This window comes from Lichenostomus cassidix, chromosome 2 (genome assembly GCF_008360975.1).
Source record: "Lichenostomus cassidix isolate B80296 chromosome 2, HeHo_3.0, whole genome shotgun sequence".
Classification (NCBI taxonomy): Eukaryota; Metazoa; Chordata; class Aves; order Passeriformes; family Meliphagidae; genus Lichenostomus; species Lichenostomus cassidix.
Genome location: NC_139482.1, coordinates 16558267 through 16572022, shown reverse-complemented (window position 1 = coordinate 16572022; position 13756 = coordinate 16558267). Strand labels below are relative to the sequence as shown.

The window sequence follows — 13756 nt, the reverse complement described above, 5'->3', positions numbered from 1 at the left end:
ACCATTACATTTTCAGAATTAATCAGATCTGAAGATCAAATGTTACTTGCCTTCCTACTTAGCCCAGCTAACTGAAATGTTTGGGTTGTCAGGTTTTTTTCTTTTAATGGGAATGCGGCTTTTACAGTTTCATTTTTATTCAGTTTTTCACCGTATACAAAAAACATACTAATTCTTGGAAATCTTCAAAATTACAGCAATTTTACTTCTTTAAAAACAAGCAGAATTTGGGCCTCATTCTTTAGTTCAAGTAAGAATACTTTCAGCAGATGAAATTTTCCATGGGTATTTTTATTCCTTTGAAAGCCAAACCTTTTCAAACTCTCAGCCTTTGTTTGCACTTTAGTAGCTGATATCTCAGTGTCTTGCTAATGGTGGGGTTCACAAGTGTTTGTGTCATCATCAAAGCCAGACCAGTAATTATTTGCTGATCACTTCCATAGGGCGATGTCACTGATCACTGGGTTTAGTTAGTCTGAATTAGTCTGAAAAATAACTTATTTTCTATTATACTGCAAATGAGATCACTCTAACTGAATAGTTTGGGCTCATCCTGACCCTTTACTTCTTCTCCTTTCTTCCTTTACTGATTTTTCTCCTAACAGAAACATGTCACTTGTTTTAATTGCATTAGACCCTCAGAAGTGACTCATCACATTATGGGTAACAGCAGAACTAACTACCATGAACAGAGGAATTTTTTGAACACAAAATACATTGTTATGTCTAAGTTATAAACCTTTGAAATGAAAGTGTTGTCTTAAAAAGTGGATATCGGGTAGTAGCACTGTATCTGCCTCTGTAACAAGAACCAGAGCTACAATTAAAAATACTGGTTATTTGAAGTGATGTCAAACTTCTGTAGTACTGATTATAAAAGCAAGCAAGACATTTTTAGACGTTGTCTCAAAGTTTGTCAATTGAAAAACTGAAACACCATGAACGTAAAGGTTCCTGATCGGGGAAAAGGTGTGTAAAATGAAAACCAAATGTATCATGTACAGTGACAGTATCCAAAAGAGCTTGAATGCCTATGTGTGTACATATATACCTGTGTATTGTCTTTGCATAGATACTCACACATACAGAAGATACTGTAGTACTACAAATTTCCTTCCATCTATAAAACTAATTACAAATTATTTCTTTTTGTTCTTCTCACAGCTGAATTTTTATTCCTCTTGTGGGGTGTTTATCTCTGCTATGCAGTGCGGACAGTCCCATCAGCATTTCATGAGCCACGTTATATGGCTGTTGCAGTTCACAATGAGCTCATTATCTCTGCTATATTCCATACAATTAGGCAAGTGATCTGTAGATCTAGTAATTAACCATTTATCTTTCAGGTTTCATATGGTGCAACTTAGAATGGGTGAAATTAAGTGATTATTAAACTTAAAACTGTTCCCAGGGGGTTCAAGAATATAAAATTGTATAATTAGGGGTTTTTCTCAGTATTGTTAGGTGGTATTTTCTTGGATCAAAGTGCAGCATATATGTTGCATTAGGTATAGCAAAACGACTGTCTGTCTTCAGTCATCTGCATACTGCTCACTGTTTTGTATCCCTAGAAAAACACCAGGTAAGAATTTTGGCGTGTACGAACTTTTGCTGGCGTGTAACAGATTGGTGAGCTGCAGCTATATGTTAGATAACTGTACTGGTTTGGGCATGAACCAGTGTTTTATGTGCTGACTTAAAAAAAAATTATGTGTATGATGCTGTATCAGTAATATAAAGCCCATGTTTCTTATAAGGTCTGTAATGAGCTCTACATTTCATACTTGTAAATTACTTGGGTAGTAACAAACAAATAAGCGTCTTTGCTAGAGCTACATGAAAATTACTAAATTCACCCTTCCTACAGAGTACCCTGTGAAAATGAATTGGTCCTAGAAAATGCAAAAGAGTAAGATAACATGAGTTTCATCCCATCCTGCAAAGACTCTTAAGACTTTTTTCTGACATTCTCACACCTTCTTTTGCCTCCTAACAGACCTTATCTACTAAGTTCTGGGGTTTTTTTTTACATTGCTTCATTGACAGTCTTCAAATACTCTTTGCTGTTCCTTGGTCTGTCTTGGCACTAACATTTCTTCCTGTCCTTTATGTTTGCTTTCATGGTCTTTTCTGAGTAAACATCAGCAAAGTAAATCCTTCATCTCTGTTCCTTCCTGGTGCTCTTTTCTCTTATCATTGTTATACAGTTCCCTGCATTTTTTAGGCTTGCAATTTTTTTCCTTCACCTCCTAACCCTGTATCTCAACATCCACATACTCTCAACAATATAGTCCATAACAAAAACATCTGCAAAGCTATTGTTTAAAATCTTTATTTGATGGAAGCATTTTTCTTTTCATTCCTGATAGATGTAAAATTAATTTATGATACTTTTGAATTTATTAAAACCAACGTGACAGCTTCTCAGTCAATTTTACCCCCATTAATTCATATTCTTAAACTGTGTGTTTAGCCATGTTAGAAGATACAGTTCAGAGCTATTTTTTGGGCTGCAAGTTTCTTTTAACAAAAGAACAGGAGGCAAGTAATCTTGGATGAAAGAAAGGGGAAAATGTGTCATTTTAGTACCTGCCTTATGAAGGAGACACAAAGGGACTAAGTCTTTCCATTTTTCTTATTGACAGTCCTGTGCCTGCAGCCTAAGGTCTGCAGGCTTTCTTTTTTTTTTTTTAATGTACATTTTGTATTGATTCTTTGCCACCCATCTGATACATGCTGATTGTTGAAGAAAAATCATGTAGTGTTTATAGATAAGATTGAATTAAGTGCACATGATCCCTCCTGAGATTATGTCCATTTCTGCATGCACAACTCTTAATACATTTCCTTACTTTTTTTTTCTTCCATCTTCCCTGACAAGTTCTGTATGCAACTGAAAGGGCAAGAAATGTAAAACTTAGATTTATATGACATATCTGAATTGTCATGAACTTTATCCCCTGCCTGTCCCACTCGTTGTCTTCTCCCAAATAAACAACCCAACCTCATTATTTTATTTTTTTCCTATTGGTCACAGTTTTGCTACATCTGTACTCAAATTTGGATTTGTGATGTCATTAGCTAGGTAATCACAGCCTTACTGCTGTTACTGATGTGGGTAAATCTGTGCCACTGACCTTGCAAGTTCTGCTCCCTCAAAGGTCCTTCAATTACCTGTGAAGTTTGGGCATCTTTCAAATGACTCCCTATTAACCACCTGTGAAATCTTGCCATCCCTTACAGAATCTCTGTAACTTTTGTTCAGTTTTTGCTCTGTTGTTTGTTACATCCATCACTTTCTCATGTCATCTTCATCAGTTCAGTTGTGTTCAGTTTGCTAAATCTCAGGCCTGAGCCTCCTCATATTCCCACACACCCCAAAGCAGCATCTCTGTAAGAAATAATTAATTGGAATATTTTATTGTGTTCACGAAACATTTCATTTACAAAGTATTAAACAAGTAATTATGACTGTGTTATTACAGCATGTAAGCCAGTGTTTCATGCCAGACTATTTCTGTTAACAAAAGCTTCTTCAAAATGTGCATCTGTGGACTTGGATAAGTTGCAAATGTCATTTCTATCTGAATGATTTTTGTAAACCTGAAAACTGCAAGCCAGCAGTACATCCATTCATCCATTGCATTGCTTACTGCTTCTGTCTGTGGGAACTCACTAAAGCAGACAAGCCAAGCATGCTCCAGCTTTAACTGCACTGCTTGTTCTACCCCTCCTTTAGAATGCTCAGCAAGGAACCGTTTTATTTGAGAAGTTCAGCCACTCATTTTCAAGCATTCACAGGCTCTTGGGCCCGCAGCAGTGAGCTGGGCAGTCCTGCAATAAGGACCATTTCTCTGCTCCCTGCTAAAATGCATTTCAGTTCAGTTCTCTCTTGGATGGCTTATCAGCTGTACTCGGTAGCTGCAATCTGTGGACATCCTGTGTTTATGAAGTGCACTGCAATTCATCTTAGTACATGTGCTTACTTAACCTAAAATCATCCCTTCAGATCCTTAATGTATGTAAGCTGCCATAACGCAGGCCAAAGAAACTGTGACAATATAAGCAAAACAAAAACACAGCTCAATAGAGTGAGAAAGATGGAATAAGCAGTATAATTTAAGGTCTGTTGTTTCTTTTTACATTTTGGTCCGTTGGTTGTTTTTTCCAGAGTAGTTTTGAAATTGTAGCATATAGGGAAAGCATGTGGATGTAATTTTTAGTCTGTATGAAAGCAGTACAGAACAAAACTGGTTGTGTTTGGCCATTCAGTGAAAAGAAACCTAAGGAACATTATAGATATTAAATTTAATGCACTGGAGAAACGTAGTGAATTGCAACCCTGAATTCTATTTTCAGATTCATTCTTGCTTCAAGACTTCAGTCTGACTGGATGCTGATGCTGTTCTTTGCACACACACATTTGACTGTGACAGTCACTGTTGGGCTACTTCTGATCCCTAAGGTATTTGAATCTCCTGTCTCTTTTCTTTGGCCAAGACTGAGGAAGATAAATGTTGTCATGCAGAAGCAATTCTGTATAAATTTAGCAAGCAACTGATAGAAAAGGAGGATGTAAAATTTGGCTATTTTACCTCAGAAGCTATATTTTTTTATTTTAAAAAATAGACATTTTCAAAGATTCTCTCTTTCAGCTTTCAAAATTCCAGGAGTTTAAAGTACTTAAAATTTTGATGTGGTTAATACAAGAAGGAAACAATCCTACCTAATTTTGCTTTTTTCCCCAGGTATTTGTGTTACTGTGCTGCTGCCAGAGTTAGCTGAGACCAGACAAAGAGTTAAGACAAGGGCATAGAAACACTGGGATCAGGAGGCTGGAGTAGCCATGAGGTAGTGAGGCAGGGATTTAAACCAGGCTGAAAAAGGAGAGCCTTCTGCAAGTCAGAGCCTGGGACAGACAGATGCTGCATACTGGGAGCCAGGAGTGGTGCTGGGTGCCAAGATAGGTGTGGGACATCTCCTGTCAGTGCTGGGAGCGAAGCCCCAGTGTCATCTCACCAGGGGCAGGAGAACTGCAGGTGGCTCCCCCTGTCCTAGCAGCAGGAATTGAGTGGAACTTCCTTCTAAACACAGTGCCCCAGCAAACTGAATGATTTTCTAATGGCTTTTGAAATGACTAATCATATTAATCAAAAACCTGAGAATAAAAATAGCAGTAAAGGTGAACGCGACATATGAAGAAAGAGCATTAAGCAGTTCAAGTTGGTAGAATTTTCAGGTTAATGAAGCTGCTATTCCTGCCTTTTTCCTGGCTGTCAGAACAGGGTATGCTGATAACTGTCAAATTTACATACACTGAACAGTCATTACAAGGGAGCCATTGACGCAGCCTTAATAATGCATAACCTTGTTTTATTTTAAATTACTTTTCTGGTCTTTAGCAATAGTCTTAAATTTTCTATTTTATATTCATGTACTTTATTAGATATCTTTGGAGCTGTCTTTCTAAACTAGCCTAGAAAATTTGTTGACTTTTTTTGAAGCTGACTCACAACAACTGATCAACATTTTCATATTTAGCTTATTATCTGTGTAACTCTGCACAGAATTTTCTTCCAACACACCAAAGAATTCAGAGAATTAATATTCACAAGATTTAGTTCTATTCATAAAGTCCTGAAGACAGGTGACTATGTGGACAGTAGTCACTACAGATGAGTGAATCATATGAACAAAACAATAATGACAGCCTCACTCCAACTCCTGATTCAAGGATTAGTTAAAACATAGAAGAGGAAAAAGCTTTTCCATTAGTTTCTTTCTCTCTCTCTTTTTTTCTTTTCCCCAGGATCTAAAATAGGAGAATTGCTTTCTGCAGAATTATTAAGATGTATGTTGTATAAAATAGTGTCTTACTGTTTTAGCAGCCTAATTGGAAATACTGCCTGAAAGTCTATTTTCATGCCAGCTTAATTGAAATGCCATTAAAAGAGGTTCAAATAAGTATCAAAATAAGTAGAAACATTTTTTCTTATGCAAATCTCTAATATTTATCAAGTTAAGCCATCATTAATAAGAGTTGCTTCCATACAATACTGAGACTCCATAGGACACTACTTAAGCCAATGTTTTTAGTTTGAGAATCACATCAAACCTATTAGAAAGTACCATAAAAACTGTTGTAAGCTCTTACAGTGATGTTGAAGTAAACTTTTGCACTCATGCCAACATATTTTCTGTGAATACTTATTGCAGTTTTCACATTCAAGCAATAACCCAAGAGATGATATAGCTACAGAAGCCTATGAAGATGAGCTTGATATGGGTCGGTCTGGATCCTATCTGAACAGCAGTATCAACTCAGCCTGGAGTGAGCACAGTTTGGATCCTGAAGATATTCGGGTACATATACCTCATTTAAATAGCATTTGTTTTCAAGAACACTTTTTTCCTACAAGAAGACTCCAACTTGCATGCATCTGTTTTTCTTTGCAGATATCAGCTTAAAAATGCCAGCTTAGATCTTTTATGATTGTGGTATCAGGTCATGTAAACTCTCATGGAAAGTATTTATCAGTATGAAGAGATGCTGCATTACTAGTTGTAGTAAAAGTTACAGTGGTGGCTAAGGAGGAGGAATCATTCTCAGCAAGGGCTGTTATTCAGTTTACAAAAGTTCTTTGAATTATCTTGAAGTGCAAACAGCTTTTGGTTTCAGTGTAATTAGTCATTTCTATGTAACATATACGTAAGCATATATAACTATAAAGATAAAATTTTAAAAACGTGATTGATGGAGAAAACTACTTTATTCTTATTTTACATGATTAAAGGCCTCATGCTCTGAGAATAAAGAATAGCTATAGAGTTCAGCAGTTCAGCAGGAAAGCATACACTACAGCATTGTGAAATCTGAAGCAGCATAAATGAATATGAATTGTGCATGCTGTAGAAAATAACATGTTTGTGCACAAGGGTTGAACTTTTATTTAAAGTGGAAAAAATGGAATTCGAATTGATGGAGAAATGGCATATTCAAGAACTAGAAAAGACAGTGAAATGAGTTTAATGCCCTTTTTAGAGCAATAGGTCTTGCTTCATCAGGCTGATTGTTTGACTCACCGTGTACATACTAGTTTTGCCATTCACTTTGCTTTGCAGGATGAGTTGAAGAAACTATATGCTCAGCTTGAAATCTATAAAAGGAAAAAGATGATTGCTAATAATCCACATCTCCAGAAAAAAAGGTGCTCTAAAAAGGGCTTGGGGCGCTCGATAATGCGGCGCATTACAGAAATCCCTGAGACGGTCACCAGGCAGTGCTCCAGGGACGAGAAGGACCTGATGGAGCACAATGCTGTGAAGAACTTGGCCACACTGAAGAAAAACACACCAGATTCCACAAGTTCTGCAAAACCAAAAGAAGAGACTTTGAAAAATAGAGTCTTTTCCTTAAAAAAGTCCCACAGCACTTACGATCATGTTAGGGATCAAACAGAAGAGCCAAATGGCTTAACTACAGAAAGTGCAGAAGTTATATCTTCTGACAAAACGCTTCTGGACTCCTTGAATGGTGACAAATTAGCCAAAAATGCCCCTGAAAAGGTTGAAGCTGTCTCCACTGAATCGGTCCCTTTGGTGTGCAAATCAGCAAGTGCACATAATTTAAGTGCCGATAAGAAGCCTCTGCATCCAAGAACATCTGTGTTACAAAAATCCCTCAGTGTTATTGCTAGTGCCAAGGAAAAGACTCTGGGACTAACGGGTAAAACACAAAGTCTAGAAGAAAGCACTAAATCTCAAAAATCTCAACAGAAGAGTAAGGAGGCCAGCAAAAAGCACTCAGCCTCTGATAAAGGGGAACATAAGGATTCCCACCGGAAAAATTCTACCCACTCTGAGGAATCAAAGAAAACCCACAAATCTGGAATTATGAAACAGCAAAGGGTTAGTCAAACACCTGCAAATACTGCAAATACTGCAAATACTGCAAATACTACTGCAAATACTGCAAATACAGACACAGGCCCAGGTAAGTCTCTGCACAAGGACAATTTCGACATAGGAGAAGTTTGTCCTTGGGAGATATATGACCAAATTCCTGGTCCTGTGCCTTTTGACTCTAAAGCTCAAAAGCATGTGTCTATTGCTTCCTCAGAGCCAGAGAAAAACCACCCTTCCCAGGCAAAGGGGAAGACTCATCATAAGCTGAAGACACCTGAGGGGCACCAACAGTCAAATCAAAAGAGCTCAGAGAAGGTGGAAGCAGCCACTCAGGAGACACAAGACCAGCAGATCTTTGAAAATGAGAAGAACCAGTCAAATTCCAAGTCCCAGGTCTCTCCTGGGCTGAAGTGTGAGAGTGTTAATAGGTATGCACCTAATACCTATGCTGGGGAGCGGGAGGAGCTGCCCCAGAAAAGAGCAGAAAAGGAAAACCTCAATAAATTGGCAGAACAGAAAAAAACCACCTCTTCTGAGGGAAATGTGCTTTCATCCAACTCCCATAAGCCAAGTAGTTACTTACAACAACCTTTAGCATCTCGAGCTGAAGTCTGCCCTTGGGAATTTGATACAGCAGATTTACCAAATGCAGAAAGAAGTGTAGCTTTATTGAACACCTCTGCTATAAGTGCAAATAAAACAGCAGCACCTCGAAAATAAGAGGCTTTCGGACTGAGGAGAGTAGCAACATTGAGAAGAAAGACAACAGGAAAGACAGAGAGGACTTAGGCCAAAAGGATCTGAAAATTCCTAAGGAGCATCACTTAAATCAAGGGAATCAGCACTACAAATAAGTAGGAGTTAAGCAAAGTAAATTATCATTAATGTTGTTATTATTTATATGTTGAGTGCCAACAATGTGATTAGCAGTGCCCAGAATATGGTCCCTGCTCCAAGGATTTTTTTGTGTCAATGAAAGAAATCTGCCTTTGTGAAATCAATTCTCTTTTAAAAGAAAAAACAGTAAGATGGTAACAAACGCACAGTGTCAATCTTAACCAAATTATTTCTGGATGCCGTAACTGGCTGTAATTTGCCCTTGGGACTTTAAAGATCCAGCAGAAGCAGGACACAGGAAATGTCCTGATGGCAAAAAGGGGTATCAACGAGCAGCTTATTAAAATGACGACTTTTCACTTTACATATTTGATCTAAATAGCACTGCTAACTCCATGTATCCCAAAAATATTTTATAAAATGATTGCTGATTTTTTCTGATTACTGTGTAAGTACATTGTTGTGTCTCATATTAAAGCATTCCAGATTGTATAATTTTTGCAAATAACTTTGATATTATGTGACACAACAACATATTTATGCAATCTGCAGATAGTGTCTTCTAATTGCAAGTTAAAATACCTGCTGTAGACCTTTTTATTTATATATATAATTGCAAGCAGTAATCTTTCACTAGCTATGGAAGCTGTAATTCGTATCGGGAAATTCTTTTGGGCTTTGGAGATTATTTTTTTTTCTTTTCCTGTATTTATATAGTGATTTTTTTTTGTTTACTCTCTGTTATTTAAATTTATAGTTTGATACTGTACTATTCAGGGGTTTTATACGCAGTAAGTTATGCACTTCCCTGTCAATGCTCGTAGACTTTGTTAATAGTGGCAATTCAGTCGTCTTAGCTGCATATTCTGATAAGTCTTAGGAAAACTTATCTGGGTTTTTTGTTACTAATTGGAAAATATCATCTAAGAAACCAGAAATCTTACTTTAAACATCAATGGTGATGATCTTGTTCAGTATTTCATACTGAATCTCTCCTGTTAAATAAGACAAGCAAGAATGACAATGAATATACCCCAGAAACGATCACTTGTTTTACTAAAACCAGACAGCTCTGGGAAATATATTAGTTAGCCTATATGGAACAACACTGTACTGTTTATCGCTGTTGGCAAACCTCAGAAAATTGGCCCTTGGAGTGAGAAGTCCAAAATATTACTCTTCCCCCATATATGCAAACGTAAGAGATACTGGGAACAGAAATGATGGCATCTCTCTCCAACTCTCCAAAATGCTTTGACTTTTTTTAAATTTATATGTACATTTACAGTAAAAGTCAGTGTTTGATACAGTGCTACTTTTCAGCAATAGCTACAGTCCTCATCATGCATATGAGCTTAATTCATAGGTGGTCCATTCACAACTATGAGTCTTAGTGTCAGTTCACCATCAGGGCCTGAGGACGTATTGTAAAGATTCTGAGGAGAATCAGTAGCAATGAAACAGCCACAGCCTTCTCAATGCAGTACCAGTAAAGTGCTGTTCACAGGAATTGGCTATACATAGTGTACTCCAAAACAGACAACTCAGTCCTAAAGAACTTGTGCAATTTGAGAGAAGTGAAGGCATTCAGTGGAAGAACATGAAAGGAGGATGATTGAATAGAATGTGTTGTTTAATATATATAATATATATAAAAATAGATATTTATATATGTTTAATATATATATATAAATGTCATATCTAATACACACATGCACATACACGTATGTAGTATAAACTGATTTTTGTGGCATCATAAAAAAAGTGGCTTAAGATAAAATGCAATGAGCAGAGGGACTTAGACAACCTGGGCATGAGGAGGACCTTTTCTGTCCTTTAAAAAGGAGAGGAGTCTATGGGCATGTCTAGACTGACAGATCAAGATGGATCTGATTTTCCTACTGCCGCTGCTAAGCCCAAACCTGGAATGTGCCAACACCTGAGCCAGCTGGGGACAAGTTGACTCAGGTCTTGGTGCTCTCTAAACATGTTACCTCATTTACAAATTCTGCTCATTAGCTCCAGATTAAGTGGCTGAACTGCCCCAGCCAACCTGGTGATCCAGGACAGTGCTCAGTTCCACCATGGGGACAGGGCGTGCTGACTTTGGTCCTTATTACACTGGGCTTGTCTGACCCTCTCACACCTCTTTCATAGGGCATAATTGTGGTCTAAGAGATCTGACTGGGACCTTTCAATGCAGAATCCCTGTTCCACCCATGAAAGGGAGTCAGGCATATGAGTCTGGTGCTTTGGGCATCAGTGCACTCACTTTGCACACACAGTGCCACTGGCATCCTATGTGCAGCCCCAATCCAGCTCTGTCCTTAGTGTGGAAAGGAGTTGAGATTTGACCTGGTATGCTCAGATTCTCCCTTCCCAATCCCAGACACTCATGGGATTTGTCTGTAACTTTGTCAACTTCAGGGGGACTTGCTCAGCTTTTTTTGAGAGAAAGTAACCCTGTATTTCCATGGGAAGAAGTCTGTCCTGGGAACAGAGCTTTCTGGGAGCACACTGACCCTGTGTGTACAGAGAAATACACAGTTTTAAACCTGCTGAAATGGTGGCCATCTCACACCTCCCCTACCCCTAAAGGAAAGTTCTGCAGTCTCAGCAGTGGTTTTTAGGATTGGGACAGGTGGACAGCTTATGGCAGGCTGCCCTGACTCACTCATGGGAGCCCAACTGCGAGGTTGGAATGGGCATTCACGGAGGAATCATGGAAGGGGAGATTTGTATGTATTCACTGCCTCTTGGACACAGATGGTGGCAAGGAGCAGGCACCAACCCTCGTGCCCTTGCTCATCTGGCCCTCCATCCTTTACCTCAGAGCTGAGCAAGGCCACACTGCCCATGCCCTGCTCTGCAGGAGCCCTGCAGGGGTGCAGTGTGCACCAAGGATGAGGGGATCCACATCGGCAAAGTGTCCGCACAGTACCACTGCCCCTTGCATTCCTGGCAGGATCAAGCCCTTCATGCATGACTGTGTCTGTGCCACTGCTATATATCTATGCTTGCTCGGTTTCTTTCTTTCTTTTTTAAAAGATAACTTCATTAGAAACAGAGAAACAAAGCCCACTCCTTGGCTGGTGTAAAACAGCCCAGCTGCACAGCAACCAAAAAGTGATGGCTGGTTTACCAGGGAAGGCATTGGCTTGTTATTCTCGTTTGATTTAGATTTCTTTCATCCTGACCCTTTCCCTCACTTCTTAAAAACTGTCTGTTATGGTTCTTTAGGCTCGTTGTAGTCACATGCCCTAAGACTAACACAATTGGAGAACTTTCCTTTAGAAAACAACAAAGCTTTCCCCAGTTTATTAAGCAACTGATCTTTGGGCTACAGATTCAATTGGGACTTAAATTGTTTCACATTTAAGAAAATGAGGGGCCAAACTTCACTCAACTACTCTATTTCACTATGATGCTGCTAGAAGCATTGCTTAATGAAGACATGCTAAGTTAGACATAAATAATGTTCTGTATTTCATTAGATTTTTCTCCACCAGCATATATTGACTAGATTGCTTAGATGTCTTTTTCTGGAATTTCATTGTCATTGTTCAGCCAAGAGAAGTGCAACTCTAGAGTAAAGATGTTATAAAGATGTTTTCTAGCAGGTCTGTTAAGAGAAAAGACAATAAACGTGAAGGTCACAAACATTTGCTAGGTTGTCCTTCTAAATGCATGTGCAAGCTGCATTTCTCCTTTATTTCTAAGCCATGGTTTATAAATAATTAGATTTATACCAATCTTATTAGACTTGTATAATTTATGCAAGATTATGCGCTTTAAAATATAAATCAGTACACACCTCTCATCAGCTTTGGTGGCATCATAGACCTGAAACCGGACAAGACGTTTATATTTGCTCTCCTTAGGCTTTTGCATGCATATGACAACAGGCAGGCCTGAGCAAACACTGCCTTTGACTTTTAAAATTTTAGCTACTCCAAGTTGTAGAGTATATAAAGCTGTAAGTCTCTTCACTTTCTAATGTGGTTCTTATGACAATGTTACCTGGCAACCAACAGCATCCACCATGAAATACTTGATAGATTTATGTTGTAATGTGTTGCAGCATGTAAATAATGTAACTTCTCTGCAATAAAGCACATTTATATTAAATCTGTCTGCAGGCTTTTGTGTTGTGATTTTCTGAAGTCTTTACTGATCCAAACTGAACAGGTTTCCTGTCAAGCTTGTAAAGTAACTAACTTTACAGCTTCTATGATCAGATCATGTCATTAGCATTTTCTGGACTTTCCTTATATTTTCATGAGAGTAGATGTGTTCAGGATTTCAGGCTAAAGAAATAGCTCTGTTTTCTCAGTGGTTACAGTTTTGAGGTCAAAATTGTAGAGTCAGTCCTATATTATTTTGAATTTAATGGCAACCACAATGTTAGAAAACAATAGGAAATAAACAACATTTTATGATGCCATTGTAAAATACTGTAGCTCATCTGTACTATGTGGGCACATGCCTGAATTCCTCATCTCAAATATGTGTCTAGCAGGTATAGGAAAGATATAAAGAATGATAACAAAATAGATGAGAGACAGAGAATGGCAGCTGTGTAAGTGCAACTTGTTCACCTTGGGAGAGAGATGACTCAGAAAGAAGGATGAGACCTATAAAAATTTTTGAATGATTCAGAGGTAATTAGGAGACTGGAATTTGCTGGATTTTGTCATATGGGAACTACAGAATACCCAGGATGGCTATCATGCAGCAGCTTAAAACAAATGAAGTTTTCTTCTGCATGTGTCATAAATAAATAGTGGAGCTCATTTTAATAGCTTGCTGTGTACATCATGGGTTCAAAAAACGTTGGAGAGGTCATGGAAGAGAAATCAATCCAGATCCCTGAACATGGTGGGTAGAAAACTCTTAAATCCCTACCCTCTAGATGGCTGATAAATAGTATAATTCTCTTTGCATAATGACCTAGTTCTCTCACCTTAACTACCCACTGCTGGATATGGTGCTATATGAACATTTCATCCAGCAC

General features: G+C 38.2%; 1 protein-coding gene across 2 annotated transcripts in view; it reads left to right on the top strand.

Annotated features, from left to right (window-relative positions):
- GPR158 (G protein-coupled receptor 158) overlaps positions 1 to 12874 on the top strand; it is a 179572-nt gene extending 166698 nt beyond the window's left edge. The window contains exons 8-12 of one of the 2 annotated variants that reach the window (XM_085050487.1): positions 1165 to 1303; positions 4360 to 4465; positions 6217 to 6363; positions 7123 to 7993; positions 8120 to 12874. In XM_085050487.1, the coding sequence (XP_084906613.1) occupies positions 1165 to 1303; positions 4360 to 4465; positions 6217 to 6363; positions 7123 to 7993; positions 8120 to 8625 (1769 nt within the window). In that variant the 3' untranslated portion in view covers positions 8626 to 12874. Of the gene's footprint in view, positions 1 to 1164; positions 1304 to 4359; positions 4466 to 6216; positions 6364 to 7122 lie in introns of both variants that reach the window. The other variant, XM_085050486.1, reaches the window with a different exon arrangement.
- Positions 12875 to 13756: the final 882 nt, after the last annotated feature.